Below are 27,827 nucleotides of genomic sequence, written 5' to 3'. Positions count from 1 at the left end.
GAGGTAAAGGGTCACATCCAGACCAAGCTGGGGACTCATAGCATCTCCACTTCCGACGAGGTGCCTTGAAATCTTAGGCCGTAAAAGATTGCAGGCAGGGCAGGAAAACCCACGACCCAAGACTATTCCAACATTAGTATCCGGATGACAAATTTTATTTTATTTTTTGCATGGGGAGGAAGTGCGGTGGGCAGAGCGCCTTAGGAGTTTCTGAGCCCAGCTAAGTCGGGAGAAGGGTTAAGGATCACGGGGAGTTATTGGTCCTTGAAGATTTTAGTTAAAAACCAAGACACTGAAAAAACACTGTCAGAGAGAGAGAGAGAAAGAGAGAAGTCGGGGGGTTGGCAGGAGAAGAGGAAGGGGGGAAAGATTCCATGACACATGGAAAGTCTAGTAATAAATCTACAAACAGACAAAATATATTATATTATATATATATATATATGTATAAATAACAAATCAGGCTATTTACAAGACACGCACACGCAATGCACACCCACACATACACACCGGAGGGGAGGAGGGGGTTGGGAGGGTGTAAGGGGCGTATGGAGGGAGGGGAGGCGGGGGAGGGCGGCTGGAAGATATGGCTGAGATCTAGAGGAGGGGGGATGCTTTGCCCCTCACGCTGCTCCCGGCCGTTGCTCCTGGATGAGAAATGGCTCCATAAATTCCATTAAGTGCTGAAGTAAACTGCAAAAGGAGGAAGAGGAGGGGGTATGGGGGGGGGGAAGGACCATTAATAACCTCAAGAGATTCTGCCGCACCAACAACTCAGCTGTTATCCCAAAAAAAATGGGTCCAGGCAGCCAGGATGTGGTTGCTAAGGTAACCCACCTCCCAGAACACACATACAGAGGGATGGATGCTACCGCCTTCCAAAAGTGGTCTTTGAACTTCCCACCGCCATTCAGGTCTCCTCACCTCTCCCCATCCCCTGCCGACATTTGTTTAACCCTTTCAAAGAGAGCGCCACATGCAACTCCTTGTTGCAGCTCTTTTCACAACCACCCTGTAAGGTAGGTCGCTGTCTTGACTGTACCAGCTAAAGAGATGCCTTGTTGCATCAAAGCAAAGGCCTGACCGGACGGCTTCTTGGGATTCCTGCAGCAGCCAACCAAGTTACTCTGAGAAGCCTTCCAGCAGGATACGGTCCTCACGCCCAAAGGCCCTAAACAATATCCACACCGCTGCACAGCCCTTCTAGAGACCCCAGCAGATGTCAAGGCAATAAGCAACTATTTTACTTTCAAGAGAGAACTGAAGGCGGCCCTGTTTAGGGAAGTTTTTAATGTTTGATGCTGTACTGATTTTAATATTTGGTTGGAAGCTGCCCAGAGCGGCTGGGGAAAGCCAGCCAGATGGGTGGGGTATAAATAATAAATTATTATTAACACCATAGCGTCCAGATTTATGAGCCACCCACGTGGCGGCAAACGAGAGGCCCTTACAATTCAGGGGCCACGGAGAGAGGCAAAGTGTTGCCTTAAAGAAAATGACTGGAGTCAGCAGTCTGCCTGAAAAGCAAACTCCCTCAGCTCAACTTCTGCACTTGCCTCTACGCTCTGCACATGCTCTTTTCTTTTCTGACTGCTTTACTTGCTCCAGCACTGAGTGCTGGCATGGGGAAAACAGGCACAAGGCTCGCTCTGGTGGAAGAGCTTTTTCTGTAGAGAACAGACCGGCAGCCCTGAGCCTTTTCTCAAAAGCAGCAATGCTTTTTAAGAAAACAGAATCTTTTCCCCCTGCGGCTGTGCAAGCCTGTCCGCCAGAGGTGGGGGCCTGGACCCAGAACGAGCCCAACAACTGACTGTAAAGACAAGACAACCCGTCCCACCCCAAAAATATGGCCTTCGCTACGAGAAGGGGAAACTCACCGATGATAACGATCAAGATAATGGTGCATATCACCCCCAGGATTATCATCATCTGCAATTGGGAGAGAAGAGGGAGGGGGAAGCGAGAGCATGAGCTGGGAAAAGGTGCCAGGAGGTGCAACTGGTCTCTGGGAACATGCAAGGGCAGGAGCAGCTGAACCCCACTTCCTGCCCGTGGGGGCCTTGCAAGTTGCTGCAGGAGAAGGACCCAGAGCAATATTGTGAGGGGGGGCGTTTTCTAGGACCATGGGAAAACTGTCAAGCTCCCTTCTTATTTTTGCTGCTGTACGATGGCTGTTGTTTATGTGATCTTCTTGTATTTACAGTACTGAAATGTTGATATATACTGTATTTATACAGTACATATAGGACGCACTTTCCCCCTCTAAAAATTAAGGGGAAATGTGTGTGCGTCCTATAGAGCGAATGCAGGCTGAGAGGCTAAGCCCAAAGCCAGAACAGGGAGACGGAGCGCTGAGCAGCGCTCAGTCTCGCTGTTCTACCTTGGGGATGGCTGTGCAAAGCCTCCGCAGGGTGAAGGCACCCCGCTGCCCTGCAGAGGCTTCAAAGGCTGCGCTCCGGGGGCTTCAGGCAGCTATCCGCAAGCCTTCGGAGTGCAGCAGGAGTTCCTGCTGCGCTCCGAAGGCTTGCGGATAGCCGCCTGAAGCCTGGAGAGTGAGAGGGGTTAGTGCACACTGATCCCTCTTACTCTCCAGGCTTCGCTTCGCTGGAGAGGCGCTTCACAGTTTCCCCTCTCTGCACAGCGCCCCTTCAGCGAAGCGGGAGGAGAAATGGAAGGGGCTCCATTTCTCCTCCCGCTTCGCTGAAGGGGCACTGAGCAGAGAGGGGGAGAATTTTTTTTTCCTGTTCTCCCCCTCCTATGGTCTGGTGCATCCTACAGAGTGAAAAATATGGTATGTTGTACGTTACCGTAATTTCTATCGTCTTGCTGCACTATGTTATCTATCATGAAAATTGCTTTTGCACTGTTGGGTTTTCCAAATGCCTGTTTTGTCGTCGGCCTCTTTGAGCACAATTTTTTTTTTTTTTGGCGGAAAACCAGCATACAAATAAAACGAACGAATGAATCAATGAAGTGAGTGAACAGGAGGAAGCCCTTCCGGGGACAGATCCTGCAGCTTAGCCCACTCAGAAGCGACACACTGCACCACTCACTTCCCTTTCTCCAGTTTAGAAGATCCATCCAGGGGGAATCTGCACATATACCATATTTTTCACTCTATAAGACGCACCAGACCACAAGACGCACCTAGTTTTTGGAGGAGGAAAACGAGAGAGAAAATGTTCTGGATCCCAGAAGCCAGAACAGCAAGAGGGATCGCTGCGCTGTGAAAGCAGCAATCCCTCTTGCTGTTCTGGCTTCTGGGATAGCTGCGCAGCCTGCATTCGCTCCATAAGACGTACACACATTTCCCTTTACTTTTTAAGAGGGGAAAAGTGCGACTTATAGAGCGAAAAATACAGTGCTCAGAGGGCCAGCGCTTTACTCTTAAGTTTTACAAGTCTGAAGACTGAAACATGGATTCTTGGATTAAGATTAAGACTTTCTGGGAAATGATATATAATGAACTGAAAAAGGTATTTAAATATACCTTCTTGAAGAAACCAGAGGCCTTTCTCCTGGGCATTGTCGGCCAATTGGTGCCAAAGAAGGATAGAACTTTCTTTATGTATGCTACAACAGCAGCAAGAATACTTATTGCAAAGTATTGGAAGACACAAATTTACCCACTCTGGAAGAATGGCAGATGAAGGTGATAGAGTACATGGAATTGGCAGAAATGACTGGCAGAATCCGAGAACAGGGGAAAGAGTCGGCGGAAGAAGATTGGAAAAAATTTAAAGACTATCTACAGAAATACTGTAAAATTAATGAATGTTAAAGCGATGTTGGATTGAAAACAAGCGGTGTTGGTAAAAAGATTAATAAGAATATGTAAATATGGATTGATAATGGTGGAAAATATATATTTACTATAGGTTAAGATGATGAGTAAGGTTAAATGATAGAGGGTAAGGATTTGCTGAACTAAATATCTGAATTGGAATACAAAAAGGGAGGTGTGAGGAGGTCAAGAAACTAGTGAATGAAATATAAGATATGAAAATACTAATCTTTTTTCTGTTTTGCTTATTGGCGTTTTTTATCCTTTTTTCTTCTATTTTGTTAACTGTTTCTTATTGTGTATTTTTTATGTGTTTTGTTTTGTATTTTTGTATTTTTGTAGTTTTTCTTGGCTTTTGTATTCTATGTCTAAATTTTGAAGCCTTTGATTGTTTATGGAACTTCAATAAATATTACTATTAAAAAAAAAAGAAGAAACATGGATTCTTGGGGGCTGGGCAACGCTGAGCCTTCTCATTCCCAGTGAAGACCTGCACGGCCGTTTCAGCAAGGAAGGGCTTTTGGCATTCAAAGGGCGCCCCATGTGCCTGCTGCTCTTTTCAGGTTACCTTTAGATTCTTCCACCAGTACTTGCGCTTGAGCTTGGCTGCACTGGTTTCGAACTGGGAGGCCCCCGCCTGCAGAGCGTCAGCGCGGTCATCCAGCTCCGAGAGCTTCTGATCCCTCTCGAGAACCTTGTCCACATTCACTCGCATGATGTCCACGACCTGCAGCAGGAAAGGGAAGAGAAGCAGGAGAAAGGCTATTATTATTATTATTCATTTATTTGGGTTTATATGCTGTTTTCCCCTCCAAGATGTGCAAGATTCGGCACGTAGTTCTCCTCACAACGACCCTGCGATGTTGTGACTGGCCCAGGGTGCCCTCTCCCTGAGTAAGGCCACTTCACGGCTAACTGGGGGTGCAAAGCCTGCTCTCTCCCAGGTCGCACTCTGAACCATTACGCCCAGGGCCGGATTTAGGTTTGACGAGGCCCTCAGCTACTGAAGGTAATGGGGCCTTTTATATGTCCAGATGTCCTTCGTCAACAACAAATTGTTGCTGTTTTTTGTATTGAATAATAAATAAATAATAAATAATAATAATAATTTATTAATAATAATAATAATAATAATAATAATAATAATAATTTATTATTTATACCCCGCCCATCTGGCTGGGTTTCCCCAGCCACTCTGGGTGGCTTCCAACAGAACACTAAAATACAATAACCCATTAAACATTAAAAGCGTCCCTAAACAGGGATGCCTTCAGATGTCTTCTAAAAGTCTGGTAGTTGTTTTTCTCTTTGACATCTGGTGGGAGGGCGTTCCACAGGGCGGGCGCCACCACCGAGAAGGCCCTCTGCCTGGTTCCCTGTAACTTGGCTTCTCGCAGGGAGGGAACCGCCAGAAGGCCCTCGGAGCTGGACCTCAGTATCCGGGCAGAACGATGGAGGTGGAGACGCTTCACCTATATATGCTATATGGTAAAAAGAAATATATTTTTTGGGGGGCAAGAGTGTGGGGCCCTAAGCTGTAGCTTGTTTTAGCTTATACGTAAATCTGGCACTGATTACGCCACACAGCTGCCAGTACAGCTTCACACTTCCTCCTGGAGACCGCTGTAAAGACGAGAGGCCCGCAAGCTTCTGTCGACCACAGGGAACTCTGTAGGGGGACAGAGAATGGGCCAGTCCAATCTGCCCCACCCCAAGATCTCTCACACAAGCACACGGGCTGAAAAGCCGAGAGAGGGAGAGAGAAAATAGATGCAAGACAAACCCGTGGGCTGTCTCTGGATTCCCCCTCAACTCTCACCTTGTGGCAGCCACGCCATCGGGCTATCTGAAATCATCCCTTTCCCAGCTCACCACTGCAAGGAAATGTTAGTAAAGGTAAAGGGACCCCTGACCGTTAGGTCCAATCGTGGCCGATTCTGGGGTTGCTGCGCTCATCTCGCTTTACTGGCCGAGGGAGCCGGCGTACAGCTTCTGGGTCATGTGGCCAGCAGGACTAAGCCGCTTCTGGCGAACCAGAGCAGCGCACGGAAACGCCGTTCACCTTCCCGCCAAAGTGGTACCTATTTATCTACTTGCACTTTGACGTGCTTTCGAACTGCTAGGTGGGCAGGAGCAGGGACCGAGCAACGGGAGCTCACCCCGTCATTGCGGGGATTCGAACCACCGACCTTCTGATCGGCAAGTCCTAGGCTCTGTGGTTTAGCCCACAGCGCCACCCGCGTCCCGTAAGGAAATGTTACATGAATCTAAAACCCTCCATTTGTCAGACTCTGACTCCCATCAACAAGGGCAGGGAGGAGAGGAGTTGCAAACCAAACCAGCATCATCTGGAGAGTTGCAGGTTCCTGAACCCTGCTTGTAATAACCTGCTTTCTTCCTCTTCCCTCCCCATCACATTTCCTTTCTGAGGGTAGAGAAGCAGCTGCACTTTTATTGAACTCTATAAGCTGCCTTGGGAGCCTTTTCCGCTTCAGAGTGGGGTGAAAATTGCTTTGGATAAACAGAATTATTCCCCTGGGATTCTGCTTAAGCAACACCACGACTTTTTGCAGAATTCTGCTGCTGGCTGAGGCCACTGCTGATCTCAGTCTTAAGTCTCATGACTGTTTCATACTCTCCTGTTGTAAGCAGCCTTGAGTACAAGTATTGAGAAAGCCAGGGTGGAAGTATTTTAAATATTCTCAACAGGCGCGAATGATATCTCTAAAGCGCATGAAAAGTGAAACACCTACTCTCACAAGTTTCCAGAGGGGGTGAGAGAGGAGACTGCTGGCGGCTGCTAATAAGGCCTGGCTGATGAGCACAGCCAAAATTTGCAACACAGGGTTGTATTTTATTTGCAGAAATATTTCTGCACCACCCTACCGTTAAATAGCACGATGGCGTATATTGCTAAAACGGTAAGATGCAATCAAAAAAACAAAAATGCATCCCACGAACAAAAGGAAAATATGAAGAAGAGCTGCGGAAGGGATATGGAAGAGACTTGAGGGCCTCGGATATAAGATTGCCAGGTTAATGTGCTTGATTAATAGGATAGAAAGGACTGACAAAACCCGGGACCAGGAGGAAGGGACGCTGGATGAAGACTGGATTTCTTATTTTTAATTTTTAATTAGGACTGTTTTATTAAATTGATGAATGTTAGGAAAATGTTGAAATGAAATTATTTGGCTCTAATAAAAATGTTTAAAGAATTACCGTATTTTTCGCTCTATAACACGCAGATTTTTTCTCCTAAAAAGGAAGGGGAAATGTCTGTGCGTGTTATGCAGCGAATGTGTGGTCCCTGGAGCCGAAAAATCGGGCAAAAATCAAACCGCGCTTCAGGGAGAAGGGAAACAAACCTGAAAAGAGGAAGTTGCTGCTTTCCTGCATTCTGCCTCCGGGTCTTACTGCCCACCCTCTCTGTTTCGTTGCTGTGTTTGCTCAAACTGAACAAAGAGCAGGGAAAGCCCCTTCCCTCCAGGCAAGCAGAGGGGAAAGCAGAGCGTCCTTCCTTCTAATTCCTCTCCCTGCTCCTCGCAGGCAGCCAGAAAACATGCAGGTGGGAGAGAGGGAGAGAGAGAGGGAGAGAGAGAGAGAGAGCGCTGGCTGGCTTGGGTGGGTGCGTGGGGGAAACTTTTGCCTTCCTTTCCTCCCTCCCGTTATACCCCACTCCTGCATTCTTAGCCCTTCTGTGTTTTTCCTTCCCTCCCCACTTAAAATGTGGTTAAAAAGCATGGATCCACATGGATCCTCAGGATTTTTGCACTGGGTCACCCCAAATTCACCATCAGAGCACATAGCATGTCCATGGCTACAGCCTGCCCCCCCAAAATCATGCACCCACTGTTGCCTGGGGCTGCAATGGTGCAAAAATGTGGTTAAAAAGCATGGATCCACATGGATCTTTGCATTGGGTCACCCCCAAATTCACCACCAGAGAACATAGCATGTCCATGGCTACAGCCTGCCCCCCCCAAAAAAATCATGCACCCACTGTTGCCTGGGGCTGCAATGGTGCAAAAATGTGGTTAAAAAGCATGGATCCACATGGATCTTTGCATTGGGTCACCCCCAAATTCACCACCAGAGAACATAGCATGTCCATGGCTACAGCCTGCCCCCCCAAAAAAATCATGCACCCACTGTTGTCTGGGGCTGCAATGGTGCAAAAACGTGGTTACATAGCATGGATCCACATGGATCTTTGCATTGGGTCACCCCCCCCCAAATTCACCATCAGAGCACATAGCATGTCCATGGCTACAGCCTGCCCCCCAAAAATCATGCACCCACTGTTGCCTGGGGCTGCAATGGTGCAAAAATGTGGTTAAAAAGCATGGATCCACATGGATCCTCAGGATCTTTGCATTGGGTCACCCCCAAATTCACCACCAGAGAACATAGCATGTCCATGGCTACAGCCTGCCCCCCCAAATCACGCACCCACTGTTGTCTGGGGCTGCAATGGTGCAAAAACGTGGTTACAAAGCATGGATCCACATGGATCCTCAGGATCTTTGCATTGGGTCAGCCCAAATTCACCATCAGATCACATGTCTGTGGCCACAGCATGAAGCACAAAAATGATACATCCACTGTTTCATTCAGAATGTTTTTTCCCTTGTTTTCCTCCTCTAAAAATGATGTGCGTGTTATGGTCAGGTGCGTGTTATAGAGCGAAAAATACGGTAGGTAAGAATGTTATGGTAGGAGAAGTTGGTAAAAATTAAGATTTAAGTTTTATGAAAATAGATTAAGGTAATGTGATGACATAATATTATGAATTATGGAAAGGATTTGAAAGAGGGGAGGGATTTGCTGAAATAATAATTCGAATTGGAATACAGAGAAGGAAAGCGTGAGGAAGTCCGGGAAATAAGTAAATGAAAAATATGTGATGATTGAATTGTTTTTTAACTATTTTTATTTTGTATTTTTCTTTTGTTTTTTTCTATTTTGTAATTTTTTGAAAATCTTAATATCTTATAAAAAAACAAAAAAACAAAAATGCAGATAATTGTTAAGTAGAATGGCTGATCAAAATAAAAAGTTAAGTACTGCAAAGGCCTGTCAGCGTTATTTAGTTATTGTTTATCAACTGAATTATGAATTTTTTTTGGTGGCGTACATGATTCTCCCCCTCCTCAATCGCCACAGCAACCCTGTGAGGTAGGGTTAGGCCGAGAGACTAGGACTGCCCCAAGGTCACCCATTAAGTCCCATGGCCAAGTGGGGATTCGAATCCGGGTCTCCAAGGTCCAACACACAAACCAGTACACCACAGCGCCTCTCAACATGAACAAGTCATCCAAGAGAAAGCCAAAAGTTGCTTTAGTTTTGTTTAACCACTTTGAGGTTGAAATGACTTTAAGCGATTAAAATAAAATAAAATAAAGCGGTATATAAATTTTAGTTAATAAACAAACAAAAACCGAGCATGCCTGCTGAATCTCTGCCAGGAGTGTGTTGCACAGCATAAGACCACTGGCACTAACTCCCCAAATTCTTGTTAAGGCTGACTAAGCCTCTGAAATATGGGGAACATCTTAACAGCAGCCCATTCGGATGACCTCAGTGATTAACCTAGGCGCAGGCGTCAGCAAACTTTGACAGCAGGGGGCCGGTCCACTGTCCCTCAGACCTTGTGGGGGGCCGGACTATTTTTTTTTGGGGGGGATGAACGAATTCCTATGCCCCACAAATAACCCAGAGGTGCATTTTAAATAAAAGGACACATTCTACTCATGTAAAAACACACTGATACCCGAACCGTCTGCAGGCCGGATTTAGAAGGCAATTGGGCCGGATCTGGCCCCTAGTAACCTGGGGTGTTACGGGTTCAGGTGGTGGCTGCATTGCTTTATACTTGTCCCTTGATCATATCACAAAGTAGTTGCATTCTATGTTATAAATCAAGCACTGCTGGGAATTGTTTCTTTTTTGCTTTCCAATGTATTTTCTGTATAAGTTTCCGGGCACAATTCAAAGTGTTGCTGCTGACCTTTAAAGCCCTAAACGGCCTTGACCCAGTATACTCTCCACCCGCATTGCTCAGCCTGGACACTGAGGTCCAGCTCCAAAGGTTTTCTGGTGGTTCCCTCACTGCGAGAAGTAAAGCTACAGGGAACCAAGCAGAGGGCCTTCTCGGTGGTGGCACCCGCCCTGTGGAACGCCCTCCCATCAGATGTCAAGGAGATAAACAACTATCTGGCTTTCCAATGTCATCTGAAAGCAGTCCTGTATCCTTTCAATGTCTAGTGTTTCACTGCTGGAAGCCGCCCAGAGTGCCTGGGGAAACCAAGGCAGATGGATGGGATAGAAGTCATAAAATGAGTAGTAGTAGCTTCAGCAGTGGTAGTATTTTCTTATCAAAAAATGGGTGTGGCCATTTTTTTATTCTGAAAGTGTAGCCCAAAGAAAAAAAGGGTCTACAATGACTAACAGTGGTTTTCTGGGGTTTGGGGCAGAAATCTCTCCCCGTCCTACTGAGGCTGAACTGGGGGGTTTCTCTGTGCATAAAAAGGTAAAGGGACCCCTGACCATTAGGTCCAGTCGTGGCCGACTCTGGTGTTGCGGTGCTCATCTCGCTTTATTGGCCGAGGGAGCTGGCGTACAGCTTCCGGGTCATGTGGCCAGCATGACTAAGCCGCTTCTGGCGAAACCAGAGCAGCACACGGAAACACCGTTTACCTTCCCACTGCAGCGGTACCTATTTATCTACTTGTACTGGCGTGCTTTCAAACTGCTAGGTTGGCAGGAGCAAGGACCGAGCAATGGGAGCTCGCCCCGTCACGGGGATTCGAACCGCCGACCTCCTGATTGGCAAGTCCTAGGCTCTGTGGTTTAACCCACAGCGCCACCTGTGTCCCTTTCTCTGTGCATAGCAAAGTCTTTATCACTGAGCTACACAGCCTGTGTGTTTGTGCTGTGTGTAGGTAGGACTTTGATGTCGGATTCTCAAGCCTTTATCAGAGGTAACTGGCCACTTTCCCGGCACTCGGCTTGAGATCCTTGCTGACCTCCCCGTCTGCGTCTCCCGGCAGGATACAGGCAAGGTCACGATCGGCGATCCCACTCAGCGTGAGAGGGACACACCACTCCTCCCTCCTCCCTGCTTCCCCCAGGGAGGGGAAAGAGACAGACAGAAATCTATTTACATTGCTTTATTTCTGTCTTTGCACCAGTACAGAAAAACGCGTCTGCACTCTCCAGTCTCCAACAGTAGAGAGAAACTCCACCCCTGTACTTCCAGTACAGGTCAAATGACACTCTGAGCTAACATCCGGTGCTCAGAACAGTGAATAGACTGCCCCTTTGTTTCCCCGGTACAGTCCCAAACAATCACATCCTGTTTTTCATTCCAGCCACCTGCAGCTCGCTTTCGCATTGCTGCTTTTTCCTGACATTTTATTCCATGCTCTCCTCCCACCCTAAGCAATTATGCGGGAACAGTCACCTTGCAAACCCCCCTCCCTCCCCAATCCAACAGAGGTGGCAAGGAGAAGGAGGCTACTCTCCCCCCAAGTGCCCAGCCCCACACTCATCCTTGCCCACGCCACTGACCTCATCGACTTGAGCTTGAGTTTGCTGCAGCCTTCTGTTGCTGGTGAGGTTGGGGGGTGGGGGAGGAGGGCCACCCCCCTCTCCTCCAGCAGCGGGGGGCGCGGCGGCAGCGGGAGCCGACCTGCAGGCAAGAGAGAAAGCAAAAACGGTGGTTATCATCATCATCATCATCTGCCCACCCCGACTTCATTTCACATTAAAAAGTTATGGGTCCCAGCTGTCTTAGTAAGGACAGCTTACACCATAAAAACAAAGCATGGAGTACACAGCAAGGCAACTGTCCTCAAAGAACTGTGAAATGTAATTGACAGATTCAAGCCAAAAATATATACAGTGGTACTTTGGTTCTCAAAGCCTTAGAACTCAAACAACTTGGAACCCAAACCCGGAAGTAAGTGTTCCAGTTGCAAACTTTTTTTGGAAGCCGATTGTGCTCCATTTTGAGTGTTACGCTTCCGATTTGAGTGTTACGCTGAGGTCTGTCTGTTTTTGCTATTTAGTTTGCCTTTTAGTGGCTTTTTTATTTGTTTTTGTGACTGTGTAGAACCCAGTTCAGCTACCGATTGTGCGACTGCAGTACATTGTTTAGTGCTTTCATTTTATGGATCAATGGTCTCGTTAGATAGTAAAATTCATGTTAAATTCCTCTTTATGGGGTTGTTTTTAAAAATTTGGAACGGACTAATCCATTTGGCATTACTTTCTATGGGAAAGCACGCTTTGGTTTTGGAACGCTTTGGTTTTGGAACGGACTTCTGGAATGGATTAAGTTTGAGAACTAAGGTACCACTGTATAAAAAAAAGACGTGCAATGAAGGACTTGTCTGGAACCCACTGGCCTAAAGGTCAGATTCAGCCTTCACATTTGGCCCACCACAAATCCTGCTTCACACAGCCATAATTGGGCTTGCCACCTGAACTGCAACACATGGGGATATTTTAGAAGGGGATGTCACAGTGAAGGGGGGTTAGCAGTCCCTGTAACACCATGCCACAATTAAGCTTGGGGGGAGTGGAAAGCCTTGAGGTTTTGTGATGCCTTTTTTGAGAGGGGGTGCTCCCGAAAATGCCATATGTAGATCAGGTAATAAACATCCATTAAATGCCGATGGTAGAAAGTGAGGAGGAATTAAAGAACCTTTTAATGAGGGTGAGAAAGGAGAGTGCAAAATATGGTCTGAAGCTCAACATCAAAAAAACGAAGATCATGGCCACTGGGCCCATCACCTCCTGGCAAATAGAAGGGGAAGAAATGGAGGCAGGGAGAGATTTTACTTTTTTGGGCTCCATGATGACTGCAGATGGTGACAGCAGTCGCGAAATTAAAAGACGTCTGCTCCTTGGGAGAAAGGCGATGGCAAACCATGACAGCATCTTAAAAAGCAGAGACATCACCTTGCCAACAAAGGTCCGTATAGTTAAAGCCATGGTTTTCCCAGTAGTGATGTATGGAAGTGAGAGCTGGACCATAAAGAAGGCTGATCGCCAAAGAATGGATGCTTTTGAATTCTGCTGCTGGAGGAGACTCTTGAGAGTCCTAAGGACTGCAAGAAGATCAAACCTCTCCATTCTTAAGGAAATCAGCCCTGAGTGCTCACTGGAAGGACAGATCGTGAAGCTGAGGCTCCAAGACTTTGGCCACCTCATGAGAAGAGAAGACTCCCTGGAAAAGACCCTGATGTTGGGAAAGATGGAGGGCGCAAGGAGAAGGGGACGACAGAGGACGAGATGGTGGGACAGTGTTCTCGAAGCTACCAGAATGAGTTTGACCAAACTGCGGGAGGCAGTGGAAGACAGGAGTGCCTGGCGTGCTCTGGTCCAGGGGGTCACGAAGAGTCGGACACGACTAAACGACTAAACAACAACAACAAATGCCGATCACAGGTTATGAGCAAAGAGGTATTTCACCCTCACATGGAAAAGCCTCCTCAAAGGTAGTTCTGGGTCCAAAACCAGACAGTCAACCTCTAAAAACAAAAGAAAGCATTCTACCAAAGAACCATTGTGGGTGAACAAATATTTAAGAAGCATGGCCTTCTTCGTGATGGCTCTACAGCCCTGGGATATCCTCCTGGCAGATAACGCATCTGTCTTGTAGACAGAAACTGAGAGCATCCTTTTGCAGATGCAGACACTGAAATCATAATATTTGCAACTTGCTTTCCTGTTTTTAATTTTAATCCGAGTGCTGCTTTTAGACTCTGTGCTGTTTATACTGTAATCCATATTATATATTGATTTTTATAGATACAAGTTTCTGTTAACCTTCATTGCATCATCCATTCTCAGTTCCCCACAAGCAAAAAGAACAAAACAAAATAACAATGCCACCAGCCTTGCATTTAAGTTCCCAAAAGTGATGACATAAAGAACTAGCAGCCATCAAAACATTTAGGAACCCGTCTTCCTACATAATTGTGTTACGTCAGTTGTCATTACATTGATGGCCCAGAAAAAACTAAAAACAAAACAAACAAAAAAGCTTGTTGTGCTGGATTGTTTTTAACACTCGATTGGGAGCCGCCCAGAGTGGCTGGGGAAACTCAGCCAGATGGGCGGGGTATAAATAAATAAATTTATTATTATTATTATTATTATTATTATTATTATTATTATTATTATTATTATTAAAAACTCATACTTGCTACAGGCAACTTGATATATACAGCGGTACCTTGGTTTACGAACTTAATCTGTTCCGGAAGCCCGTTCTTAAACCAAAGCGTTCTTAAACCAAGGCATGCTTTCCCATAGCAGCGGAGGATTTACAAATGGAACACGCTCAACAAGAAGCGGAACATGTTCTTATTCCAAAGCAAAGTTCACAAACCGAAACACCTACTTGCGGGTTTGCAGCGTTCCTAATCCAAGTTGTTCATAAACTAAGCTGTTCTTAAAACAAGGTACCACTGTACAGGAATTACCCTCACCCCTCAATTGTTCAAAAGGGCTTTATCTCTCTATCTTCCGGGGGAGATTCATGACGATCTTTTCCAACGAATATGGCCAGCCCTATCAATAATGGCCACTCTGAGCAGCTTCGAGATTCTGCTTCTCTTGGTATGGAATTTGGTTGTCCGTGGCTACAGAGGTTTTTGAAAATCAGCCCCCGGGCTTGCAAGTCCTGACATCACACAGGCACAGGCACCTGCCTGGCTGAAGCAGCTGACCAAATGGGAGACACACCTTGAGTTCCAGAGTGAGGAAAGGGTGAGATGCAAATGGAATAAACTAAAATAAACACCCACATCGTTGACTTGCGTCAAAGACACTGTACAAACAGAGGGCAGGGAATTAACACAACGCCTCTTAACTTCTGCCAGAATGATAATTTGTCAAAATGGGTGGGGTCAGGGGAGACAGAACACCATCCTAGAGAATGGATAACTAATAGTATACAATGGTACCTTGCTTCTCAAAGGCCAAAAACCCGGAAGTTAAGCATTCCAGATTTTTAACGTTTTTTTGGAAGTTGGACGTCCAATGCAGCTGTCGGCTATTGTTTCCCGGGGCGCCTGCACCAATCAGAAGCTGTGCCTTGGTTTTCTAACATGTCAGAAGTCAAACGGACTTCCAGATTGGATTAAGTGTGGCGCTTTTGTTTTTGCTATTTATTTTGTCTTTTTGTTTTTGAAGCTTTTTTGGTTAATTTTTTTGTGTGACTGTGTGGAACCCAGTTCAGCTACTGATTGATTGATTGTGACTGTGGAAATGGACAAAGGCCAATCCAAACAATGACTATCATCAGTGCAGGTATGAAATTTATTTTTTAAAAAGTTATCATCTGCAATACTGTCTTATCTATTTTCTATGACAGTACATTGATTATTGCTTTCATTTTATGGATCAATGGTCTTGTTAGATAATAAAACTCATGTTAAATTGCTGGTTTAAGGGTTTTTTTTAAAGTCTGGAACAGATTAATCCATTTTGCATTACTTTCTATGGGAAAGTGTGCCTTGGTTTTGGAACGCACTTCCAGAATGGATTACCGTATTTTTTTGCACCATAACACTCACTTTTTTCCTTCTAGAAAGTAAGGGGAAATATCTGTGCGTGTTATGGAGCGAATGCCTGCGGGTGGCGGGGGGGATCTGCTGCAGTCGTGAGCAGAGGATCCATGGTTCCCTTTCCTTCCCTCCTCTGTGGTTACAAAGCATGGATCCACAAGGATCCTCAGGATTTTTGCATTGGGCTACTCCAAACTCACTGTCAGATCACATGTCTGTGGCCACAGCATGAACCACAAAAATCATATATCCACTATTTCGTTTAGAATATTTTTTTTCTTGTTTTCCTCCTCTAAAAACTACGTGCGTGTTATGCTTACATATACGGTGAGAGAAACAGAGAGGGCAGGCAACAAGACAAAGTCTCTATCGAGAAATCTGAGTCTTTTTATAATGCACTCAAGTCACAAGGTAGAGGATAATGAAAACCCATCTGTGTTACTTGCAACCTTGTGATGTTAATTTATTATGTCCTGTTTCATTATGGAAATTTGTTCCTCTGTGTTTAGTTCCAGCTATCTCTTTCTAGTTTTATTTGGCCTCTGTTATTACACTTTGCTATAAGTAAATATATGTAAACAATATATGAATAAATAAATATAAACCCCTATATAACCCCACCCATAGGTTCCCAAGCGCCCAGCACAAACCTACCTTCCCCATCAGCGGTTTTGTTTAAATGCCACAAAAACTGAACAATCTAAAATAAAGACGGTAACTGCAATGCAAACCCCCCCCCCCCCGCCAAAAAAGGACTACCCTTTTTAAAGCAAGAAAACAGCACCCGGCCCCTGCCAGAAAAAAGAGGATCTGCTGGGCATTGGGGGGGGGGGGTCTGCACTACAAAAACTCTGGTGGGTTTAAGATAACAGGCTATAATTAGAGGGGATTAAGAGCAAGGACTCTATATTTAATCCCTGTAAAGGGAGACCTGGACAGCGTCATATCAAGCTTTTACAGGACACAAGGAAGCAGCTCTGGGTAGCCAAAAATCCTACAGGCCACACAGGACCCTGATTTTCAAACGAAGAATGAAATCGTCTAATACCCATGGAATATACCCCGCCCACATCAGAACAGCTCAGTTTAGGCAGAACACCTCAAATTCCTGAAACACCCATGTTTTCTGGGTACCTTTTCCAGATTTGATTTGAATCCATAGAAACAAAAGGCTTTTGGGGGGGGTTTCCCCCAGGTCTGGGCTCAGGAACCTTGGTTTGCACCAACTGAGTCTCGTTTTCGAAACAATTAAAATGAAAGAGGAAAATGTTGAGGAAAGGGACCTGCAATTCCCTGACAGACATAGACACACACACACACATTCCCAAGTGCCTTCTATTTTCAGACAGTGACGCCACACCACTGAAACAATGGCAAGTAAAGGGCTGGGATCATCCATTGGGGGGAGACACGGCTAGGGAAACAAAACCAGCAAGAGCTACAGAGAATGACACAGAACAAAAAATGAGCTACCAGATCTGATTTGGTTTCCCTCCCTTTCCTTTTTTTAAAAAAGAGAGAGAGAAATCCCAGGCCATTGGAGACCATGTTGAGGACAGAAATCACTTATGTAAAAGGGTCTTGGGAGGGCGTGCACCAGAAATTCAGCATTCCCCACAAACCTTCGTCTTGATGGGTTTGCTAACCCACAGAGCTCCTGCCAACCTAGCAGCTCGAAAGCACATCAAAGTGCAAGTAGATAAATAGGTACCACTCCGGCAGGAAGTTACAACAGCGTTTCCATGCACTGCTCTGGTTCGCCAGAAGCGGGTTAGTCCTGCTGGCCACATGACCCGGAAGCTGTACGCCAGCTCCCTCGGCCAATAAAGCGAGATGAGCGCTGCAACCCCAGAGTCGGCCACGACTGGACCTATTGGTCAGGGGTCCCTTTACCTTAACCCACAGAGCAAGTTGAGATGAGCTTTTAAGGCTGCATTCCCCAACTCGGGCCCTCCAGATGCTGTAGACCAGTGATGGCCAAACTTGGCCCTCCAGCTGTTTTGGGACTACAATTCCCATCATCCCTGACCACTGGTCCTGTTAGCTAGGGATGATGGGAGTTGTAGTCCCAAAACAGCTGGAGGGACAAGTTTGGCCATCACTGCGTAGACCTAGAGCTTGCCATCACCCCAGACACTGGCTGATGGGAGTTGTAGTGCAAAACATCTAGAGAGCGCCCTTGAAGGCTTCGTTCTGATTAAGTGATGCAACTGGGACCTCTTACGTCGCAGAACGGCTCCTCCTTCCCTCAAAAAAAGAAAGAAAAATGCCCTGCACATAGAGATGGAGCACATCCCATAACCTTTTAAAATGTGGCTCTTTTTTAGGAGGGGTATTACTGGGTGGTTATTGCTTTTATTTTTTATCTTATATACTGTGATCTTTTTATGTGAACCGCCCTGATACCTCCGGGTACAGGGCGGTATATAAATTCAATAAATTAAAATTTTTAAATAAAATAAATAAAGGAAAGAAGAGGCTCACACTAGCACCCTTTCCACTTGCACATTACCTTTTCTATATGTGCAAGGGGCTTTCCCCGCAGGCAAGTCACGTGAAATCCTCCCGCCCCCAACCCCGAACAGTCTGAAATGGTACAGCCCGGACGCAGGGCTGGTTAACTCTCAGCAGCTGTGGGGGAAGCTGCCAAGGAGCCTGGCATGACTGGCAGGAGAATGAATGATGCAAAATAAGCTCATGTTATGGCTTATATGTTAAGCACGTACACACAGCTCCAAGGGCTATGAGGCAGAGCGACAACGCTCTGTCGACACGGTTGGAGAAAATAAACGCTTCCGAAGGTTCCTGTGCTCATTCGCCTGATCCAGCAGAACTCTTCTTATGTTCTTAGGCCAATTAAGAAATTTCTTCCTTTTGTTTTTTCCCCCGTTGCATTTTTAAGAACACCAGGCTCCACTCGACATGTCGAGGACAGAGATATACAGTGGTACCTCGGGTTACAGACACTTCAAGTTACATACGCTTCAGGTTACAGACTCCGCTAACCCAGAAATAGTACCTCGGGTTAAGAACTTTGCTTCAGGATGAGAACAGAAATCGGGCTCCGGCGGCAGCAGGGGGCCCCATTAGCTAAAGTGGTGCTTCAGGTTAAGAACAGTTTCAGGTTAAGAAGGGACCTCCGGAACGAATTACATACTTAACCCGAGGTACCACTGTATGTGGAACTAGTTTTGTTTTGTTTCTCTCACTCGCGTGCTATTCTTATGTTTTCATTTAAAAAAGAAAGAAACACGTTAAGGCAAGATTGATGATAAATGCAGCAGCTAATGGCTTTAACTTCTCTCACGATAATGAGATCAGGGGTGGTCCATGGACAGAAGGGGAAGCAAATCAGTTACGTGCAGGAGATTTTGACCAAGGTGCTAAGTAACCATTGAACCACCTCCAGCTCAGAGCAGCACACCTTGTTATTTCTGGAACCAGCACAAAACCCCCCCACCAAGAACGAAAATGAATGATGAGAGAGAGCACCACCCCTCTGACTTTTGAGGGAAGCACTGGCTAAAGGTAAAGGGACCCCTGACCATTAGGTCCAGTCGTGACCGACTCTGGGGTTGCGGCGCTCATCTCGCTTTAATGGCCGAGGGAGCCGGCGTCCAGCTTCTGGGTCATGTGGCCAGCAGGACTAAGCCGCTTCTGGCGAACCAGAGAAGCACACAGAAACATCATTTACCTTCCCGCCGGAGCAGTACCTATCTATCTACGGTACTTGCAGTTTGACGTGCTTTTGAACTCCTAGGTGGCATGAATGGTTCTCCCCTTCTTCATTTAATCCCCCCAGCGATCCTGTGGGGTAGGTTAGGCTGAATGGGGATTTGATGCCTGCTCGTCCAGATCCTAGGTCCAACACTAACCACTACACCACACTTGAGGCAGGTTGTAGGTGTCCAGCCCAGATAAAAGCTCAAAATCTGACCAACTGATGCATAGGTTGCAAAAGTTATCACCTGCTAGTTCAAAGAGAGGGAGGTACCTTCGAGGTTGACATGTGAGTTTGACTTCACTTCTTTTTTTTCTCCAGCTCAGCTAGCTGTGTGGCAATTTCTGTTGAACTGTGTTCAAGTTACCAGTCCTCAGGAAGGAAATGCAAGAAGCATTCGTTCCGAAAGGGATAAATCAACACCCTCCAGCACCTGCTTCTTCCAAAAAGCCATTAGAGACACTTCAGCAAATGGACAGAGCACTCTGCACATTCAGGTTTTGAATTTCATCAAGGAAACCCCAGGTTTTAAAGTGCTGGTATACATAGATAGAGGGGATGCAGGTGGCGCTGTGGGTTAAATCACAGAGCCTAGGGCTTGCCGATCAGAAGGTCGGTGGTTCGAATCCCCACGACGGGGTGAGCTCCCGTTGCTCGGTCCCAGCTCCTGCCAACCTAGCAGTTTGAAAGCACAACAAAGTGCAAGTAGATAAATAGGTACCACTCTGGCAGGAAGGTAAACGGCGTTTCTGTGCGCTGCTCTGGTTCGCCGGAAGCGGCTTAGTCCTGCTGGCCACATGACCCGGAAGCTGTACGCCTGGCTCCCTCGGCTAGTAAAGCAAAATGAGCACAGCAACCCCAGAGTTGTCCGCGACTGGACCTAATGGTCAGGGGTCCCTTTACCTTTATACATACATAGATAGATACCCTGCTGGTCTCTGCCCCCTTCCTCATCCCATTATTGTGCTGGGCGAAAGACAGCAAAAAAATAAAATAAAATAAAATTCACTACTACCAGCTAGCTAGAATTCCAAGTGCAGATAGCATTGCACACCTAAATCAAATGTTGCACTGAGAAAAACAGGAGGCCGAAAATGCACTATTTTGGCCTTTGCAGCAACACAATGTGTGTGCATGAATGGGAAGGGGCACCAGAAGAGAACAGGTAGCAGGGCACAGATCCGGGAAAAGCTATATATATAGCTCAGTGGGTCTGAGCAGGTGCTTTGCACGTGAAAAATTCCAGGTTTAATCCTCAGAGGGATAACGCTATATGAAATCCTGGAGAGTTGCTGCAGACCAGTGCGGTCTATATGAAGCTAGGTGAACCACCTGTCTGACTCAGGATAAAGTGACTTCTTGAGTTTCTGTCTTCCACCCAGGTAAAAGGTAAAGGGACCCCTGACCATTAGGTCCAGTCATGGCCGACTCTGGGGTTGCAGTGCTCATCTCGCTTTATTGGCCGAGGGAGCCGGGCGTACAGCTTCCGGGTCATTTGGCAGCATGACTAAGCCACTTCTGGCGAACCAGAGCAGCGCACAGAAACACCATTTACACCCCGTCACGGGGATTTGAACCGCCGGCCTTCTGATCGGCAAGTCCTAGGCTCTGTGATTTAACCCACAGCGCCACCCACGTCCCCATCCACCCAGTTCAAAGAATCGGGAAGAGAGAAGAACCTGGAGCTGGCTGCTGCCAGCCAGAGTGGACAGAACTGGGCTGGAAGAATGAAAGGCCTGAGGTCCGTATGAGGCGGCAACTTCCCTAGGACACAGAGGGGATCACAGCAGCCGGTTCGCCTCAGGAAACAGGAAACGTGCAGAAATGCAGAGATCCTCGAAAAATAAACCCTTTAGAAACATACTTGGCGATAATAAACCAGCCAGGAATTCATCCTCCAATCAAGTGGCACGTACCAAGGTAATTTAAGTAATTTCTACATCTGATAAAGGGCAGGCTTATTGCATGGAAGCAAATGCACATCCAAAGTCCACCTTTGTTATGCCAAGTCATTTGGTAAAGACAAGGGTGAAGGTTCAAGGGACAGGGTCCCAAAGGGGGCTTATAAATGGGCAGTGGGGGGCATTGTTGTTGTTTAGTCGTGTCTGCCTCTTCGTAACCCCCTGGACCAGAGCACGCCAGGCACTCCTGTCTTCCACTGCCTCCCGCAGTTGGTCAGACTCATGTTTGTAGCTTCAAGAACACTGTCCCACCATCTCGTCCTCTGTCATCCCCTTCTCCTTGTGCCCTCCATCTTTCCCAACATCAGGGTCTTTTCCAGGGAGTCTTCTCTTTTCATGAGGTGGCCAAAGTATTGGAGTCTCAGCTTCAGGATCTGTCCTTCCAGTGAGCACTCAGGGCTGAGTTCCTTCAGAATGGAGAGGTTTGATCTTCTTGCAGTCCATGGGACTCTCAAGAGTCTCCTCCAGCACCATAATTCAAAAGCAACCATTCTTCAGCGATCAGCCTTCTTTATGGTCCAGCTCTCACTTCCATACATCACTACTGGGAAAACCATAGCTTTCACTATATGGACCTTTGTTGGCAAGGTGATATCTCTGCTTTTTAAGATGCTGTCTAGGTTTGTCACTGCTTTTCTCCCAAGAAGAAGGCGTCTTTTAATTTCGTGGCTGCTGTCACCATCTGCAGTGATCATGGAGCCCAAGAAAGTAAAATCTCTCACTGCCTCCATTTCTTCCCCTTCTATTTGCCAGGTGATGGAACGGATGTGACTACCTTTGGAAACCCGGGGATTTACATCACAGAGTTGCCCCGCCTACTTTTGCCTCTGGCCCCACCCACCACTCGCACGTGGCCCCCAGGAGGGAATGTGGCCCTTGAGCTGGGAGGAGGGGCCTCCCACAGCTGTGACAAAAGCTCTCATGGGAGAAGAGTTATCTCAGTGGGGTTGGTGGGTGTTATCTGCAAGGCCAAAACATGACTTCACAGTAGATAAGGAGGTGACTTGAATAATCTTCTGACTACCCCTTTGTTTTAAAGGCACAAAGGATGTACTTGTTGTATCAGCTGCTCAGAACAAAAGGTTTTGTTTGTTCTATATTAGGCAATTCCTCTTTTTTCCCTTTTTTACTCCATTTCCCCCCCTCCGGTCAAGCCATCTGCTGAGGCTCCATGCAGCTAAAGGCACATCTTGACAGGCTGGGGGGAAATCGATCGATTCATTTCCATATAATGTGACACAAATCAGCCACGGATGATCCTCGCGATTTAGGCAAGCCCACACCGGCTCCCTGCCTCAGGCCAACAAAAGACAAGCACAGGCAAAGCCGTAAAACATTCCTGTGGTCTAGTAACTTGGTCGGTCTTATTTTCCAAGGCTGCTGCTAAACATCAGGAGAGGGGAGGAAAGAAACGAAGGGCGCAAGATAGAGAACCACAGATCCACGCAAGGCACACCGAAAATTATTTGCACATCCTGGGACAGCCTCAGAGCGCGTACCCCTGTCTCCTTTACAAAACCTACCTTCCAAATTACGGACTGCCAGAAAAGGCAGTTTCAAGTAAAGCGGAGGGGGAGAAGAGATAAATTCATTGAAAGCAGGGCGGGGGGAGATTGAAGGGCAAAGTGAGGGAGGGTATTTGATCACAGGACTAGGACTCTCCTCTCTTTGATTCAACCCAACCACACACCCTCAAGAAGAGACCCAGGGGAATTTACAGACCACTCCTAGGATGGGAATGTGTTTCAGGTTCAGAATCACAGCATTGCAGAGCTGGAAGGGACCACAAGGGTCATCTAGTCCAACCCCTTGTAAATGCAGGAATCGTTTGCCCCATGTGGGGCTCAAAGCCACAACCCTGTCTTTAACGTGAACACTGTGATAGGAATTTTATGGTCTTAGATATATGGTAATGTTCATAACTGCACATACATAGATCAGCACAGGAAAGCCAACCTGGAACCATTTTGATTCCTAAACTGACCAAATCCTTTCTCTGCAAAGTTAAACTGGAAAAGCCTCCCCATTGTCTCTTTCCTCACAAATCCTGTCTCAAGGATATGTCTGTTTGAATAAGGTGTGAGCCTGTGACCTGGCCCAGGAAATAAGTATTTTACCACTACAAAAGAATGGCCAGGCTCCCCAGGCAATCCAATCAAATAACTTGCCAGACAGGAGATAAACTGTGACAGGAGAAAAACAACATTTAAATTTCTGTGATGTAGGTGGGATGTATCTGAGGAATGGTCTTAGGTTACACCCCTTCTGTGATGTATGCATAATGTTTCTGGGGGTGGTCTTGATCTAGAGAATGGGAATTTCAAAAGTCTTTATAAGCCCTTGCACAGCAATTTTGGGAGTCCTCTTCCTCTCCTGCGTGTGAGGGGAGCACCCTGTTGCAACAGATTAATAAAGATCAAGCTTACTAGCTGCTTTGCTTCTCAATGTTCTCTGGTTGGCCTCTGTTATTTTCTCCTACCAATAGGGAACCTATGTAAGGACTCTATATGGGCTCTTGGATACCCCATAAGGGAAAGGGGCATATTTTTATTTACAACAACACTCACTTGGATCCATTAAGAGTTTTTGTCGCTATCTGGAGGGGGTGTTCACCACAATAACTTCTGGTACAAGGATAAACTTTTTAAGTCCTCAGACCTTTCAGAGCAAGAACTGGGGGAATCTGTATCTCCATGTCTCTCCCTGCCCTTCTAAAAAGAGGGGAATTATTATCAAAGCAGAGGAAGCGAAGAAGAGATTCAAAGGGTGGACAGAGAAGAATGTGTGCACAATTACATATGCCAGTTCATTGGAGGGGAGTATGCTAAATGGCATGATTTGGTAGTGCGTGTCCCCTCACTCAAATCCATTATTTGATTTGGGTGCACAGGTGCTGCTCAGGGTCTCTTTCCAACGCTACAATTCTATGATTCTATGACTACAACTCCCATCATCCCCTGACAGTTTAGTCAAGGATGATGGGAGTTGTGGTCCCACAACATCTGAGGGCACCACCCCTTCCCCAAAGTTTAAGAACGTTGCTTTAAGGCGGGGGTTCCCAAACCTGGGTCTCCAGCTGTTTTTCCTCAGACTACAAATCCCATCATCCATGACAACTGGTCTTGCTAGCTAGGGATGATGGGAGTTGTAGTCCAAAAAAACAGCTGGAAACAGTTTGGGAAACACTGTTTTAAGGTATACAGAACAGATGGAGGGAAGGGTGATAATACTGCTGGCAATGAGTTATATTCATTAAAGAGAGAGAGAGAATATGTTGTTGGACGAGTGTTATGAAGAACTGGCTAATTAGTTTCTCTTTCACATATAAACCTGCTACTTTTGATACATTTTAAATTCACATGCTGGACACATGATGTTACTGAGTTATCATCTGATTAAGTACTGTACACAAGTCAGGTCGGTAGGCCCATTTTAAACAAAACCACTGAAGACTGGAGTAAGCTCACATCAAAATCTGTGGCTCATCTGTGAGATATTGGTGGATTTTCGTGGATAAAATATAGCTGTAGGTCTACACAGCATAAGCTTTATTAATACTCAGGCAGAAAAAAGTACGCATAGTAAACACAGCTGTGGGGGTGGGGTGGAAACGATGTAAGTTTATAATTTTTGCACCGGCTGATTTTTATTATTTTAAATCTCATTACAAAATCATCATCTGCTAATTTAGCAGCTGTTGTCTCTCTGTACTTGAGCTCACAATATTCCCACAAGGGGGCAGGGAGAAAAAGCACGGAAGCGCCACTTGGAACCTCAGAACGTTATTGCAATTATTATTATGTATTAAATCTGCATACTGCCCTCCGCCTGTAGATCCCAGGGCAGCTCACAATGCAGAGAAGCGTGTTCCATCACAGGCCAGCAGTGCAAGCCAAGCCATTCCTTCAGGAGCAAAATCCCCAGATTTCACCACCAAAATGCCTGCCCCCCCCTCCTTCGAATTCTTCAGCCCCGAACGAATTCTAGACCATCTGTGTGCATGCAGAGTGCAGCTCCCTCCTCAGCCAAGCATGCCTCAAGCATTTCTGCAGCGGACTCAAAATCATCTTGCCCTCACATCACCCTCTATTTTTAAAGAAATTTGCCAGAAAAATCTCCCAGTCTCGCTGAACATCTGTTCCTGCCTGCCATCCTGACACCCCCCTTCAACAGCCCTCGATTCTTGGGCACGCACACCACCGTAGCCCCACAACAAAAGCCATATTCCATATATATATAAATATGTGTGTGTGTGTGTATATATATATATATTCTCATTCCTTTCCCCTCACCTTCCCCCAATCCCTCCACACCTTGTTCTCTTTCCCTTGAACCTGCCTGTTTTTCTCAATTACGCACGTACATTTCCTGTCCATAACACACAGACCCGACTCTAAATCTTACCTCCCCAAATCCAGTCTTACCATCTCCTCCACAATGTCATCCCCCCTGTCCCCACCCCCTTTCAGAGCTTAGGAAGCGTTTTGGGGAAAGACAACACAAAATTCGTGAAGGATCTACATCCCCCCCAAGAAAGAAAAACAGAAAATTTCATATTGGGGGGTGGTCTCTACGGCTCCTTTCTATGGTGCACAACGGGAGCCCACACCACACCACAAGGATGCCAATCACAGCAATGAAAGGAAGCTGAGGTTTTTGCAGAATAAAGGGGGGGGGGCAATCCACTCCCGCCCTCCTGCCACCACAAAAGAGGAACAAACAGCAAAGGTTGAATGAAAATCAAGGAAGTGACAACTGCCTGGGAATAAAGGGTATTTTTAGCGTCATCTGTCTGCCTGCTTGCGTTTGCAAAATCTAAAAATACTCAAAAGGGTGAATATGGGAGGGGTGGCAGGTCTTAAACGTGCCCCCCCCACATCCCCATTATTTCAGACGTGGTGAGGGGCTGTATCTAGTGCCTTGCTGAAGAGGAAAAATGGAAAGCTGAACACATATATCTGGTCAGATGATGCTTTCAGAACACCCCCCCCCCTGTCGATTTCAACCATCAGAGCATTTGGCATCCACTGGCGTTTGTGGGGAGGGGGGTATCGCTAGGCACCCACCACCACCATATACAGTACCTAACACCTGTAACCAAGGGGGGGGGGTCTGTTAATTTTTTTTACACTGACACAGGAATCAGTTAATCGCCTCCAGGTATGCTAATGGAGGAGAAAAAGGGAGGGAGGAAGCAGGCACTCCCATTTAAAAAAACAGCAGCAGAAACATTATATGCAGGCAGATTTTTTAAAAAATGTATTTCATGCTAGCTTTTCCCTGCAAAATATATTTAAAAAGAGGGAAGAAGAGGCAATTCTCCATCAAAGCAGGCAGAGATTAAATGGATGGGGACAAGATTAAAGCGGAATGTCCGACTATTTATTAAAATCATCTTCCCTAGATCCTGGCTACATCAAGAAGATTTCGAGGGGGGGGGAATAAAACCGGGCTCTCCTATACGTCCTCCCCCAAGGAGGGGGAAGGATGATACATGATGACCTCATTTATTTCTCGCTATCTAAGGAGAAATGCAACACCGCATGTTGTTTATTTCTCTCCTTGGCTATTTTAGGGGGACTTTCTCCCCCCCCCCGGCTCCACGATTGAAGTGGGGGGGGGATGAGATGAGAGATACAACATTGCAACCAGTTGATCCCTTTGCCTGCGGAAAGATGCGAGGTTTGGAGAGGAGGGAAGGGGGAAAGCTTGGCGGTGGCGGGAGAGGCACCCCCCCCCGGCCATCTCTTTCAAGGTGGAGGAAGGCTCATTGCCCCCACCCCGCTAGATCTCTTCCAGCCGCCTCACGTCCTTGCCCTGATCCCCCCCTCCCCTCCTTCCCTAGATCGCCTTAGGCTGGTGTGTGGGTGGGCGAAGAGAGACACAAAAGGATAACGCGCTTTGGCGTGGGGGATGGGGGGGGGCAGCGCAACGTTTCTACATGCATTTCTCACCATTGCGCTCCCTTCACCCAGCCCAACGCCCTGCAAACCGGGTTGTTGTTTTGCAAAGGACGGCGGCGAAGGGCTTGGCTGCCTCCTCCCCCTCCCCAAAATGGGGGTCCAAACCTAATGCACAAACACTAATGCAAGCCGGGGGTGATTGCACGCCATCGATCTCGTTGCAATGACCCCCCCCCACCTTAAGCACCGATAAAAGAGGGAAAAACCACCCGCGGGGGGTCCACTGCGTGGGCGGCTCTGAGCCGCCTTCCCTCCCTCGCGCCGGCGAGCAAACGTCAAAACCCTCTCTTTTTTTCACATGCACCCGCTTCTATGCACCCTGAAGAGCATTGCTCGCCCCGCGGCGCTTTGCAAATGGGGCGCTACTCACATCTCCGGGGGTGCTGGTCGAGGCGGTTGCGGGGCTCGGAACGGGGCTGGCGGCGGCCGCGGCGGCACCTGCTGCTGGGCTCGCGCTCACTGAATGGTGCGGGACCGCTTCGGCTGAGTCGGGAAGATGGCGGCCGAGCTGCTGGCATCCGGGCACTTCGGAGAAGGTAGCAGGACTGGGGAGGAGGGGGAGGAGGAGGAGGAGGATGAATGGCACTGGGAAAGGGAGGGGCGGGGCGCAGGGAGGGGGAGCACCTGCGCGGCCGCCATGTTGCCTTGCCTCGCTTCCCTCACAGCAGGCCTTGGAATGTGACTCGCTTACCCTCCTTCCCCACCATTGACGGCCAGGGAATGGAGGGGGGGAAACGGGGGGAATGAAATAAAATGAAATAAAATAAAAGTGTTCAGTACAAAATGAGGGATGTGTGTGTTGGGGGGAGAGAAAAA

At 47.0% G+C, this 27,827-nt stretch overlaps 1 protein-coding gene across 2 annotated transcripts; it reads right to left on the bottom strand.

The window, feature by feature from the left end:
- Positions 1-125: 125 nt before the first annotated feature.
- On the bottom strand, positions 126-27,551 carry VAMP2 (vesicle associated membrane protein 2). 2 transcript variants are annotated; one of them, XM_082197962.1, is made up of 5 exons: positions 27,382-27,551; positions 11,357-11,477; positions 4,353-4,511; positions 1,878-1,929; positions 126-693 (listed from the first exon to the last, which is right to left on the bottom strand). In XM_082197962.1, coding segments are annotated over exons 1-5 (351 nt in total). In that variant the 5' UTR covers positions 27,384-27,551; the 3' UTR covers positions 126-676. The 2 variants fall into 2 exon arrangements, with proteins under 2 accessions (XP_082054088.1, XP_082054087.1); XM_082197961.1 differs by lacking the exon at positions 27,382-27,551 and having other exon boundaries at positions 11,357-11,539.
- Between the last annotated feature and the right edge of the window lie 276 nt (positions 27,552-27,827).

Source organism: Podarcis vaucheri, assembly GCF_965113315.1.
Source record: "Podarcis vaucheri genome assembly, chromosome: 13".
Taxonomy (NCBI): domain Eukaryota; kingdom Metazoa; phylum Chordata; class Lepidosauria; order Squamata; family Lacertidae; genus Podarcis; species Podarcis vaucheri.
Note: the sequence above shows the minus strand (reverse complement) of the source record. Positions and strands in the feature narration are given on the sequence as shown.

Bases quoted from the DNA above. Each gene is read 5' to 3' on its own strand.
- VAMP2 (XM_082197961.1), bottom strand. From the start codon at position 11,527: ATGATGATGATGATGATAACCACCGTTTTTGCTTTCTCTCTTGCCTGC. The intron at 4,512-11,356 runs GTCAGTGGCGTG...TTCCTGCTGCAG, and splicing joins CTCAAGCTCAAGTCGATGAG to GTCGTGGACATCATGCGAGT. The intron at 1,930-4,352 runs GTAACCTGAAAA...TCCCAATTGCAG, and splicing joins ACTGGTGGAAGAATCTAAAG to ATGATGATAATCCTGGGGGT.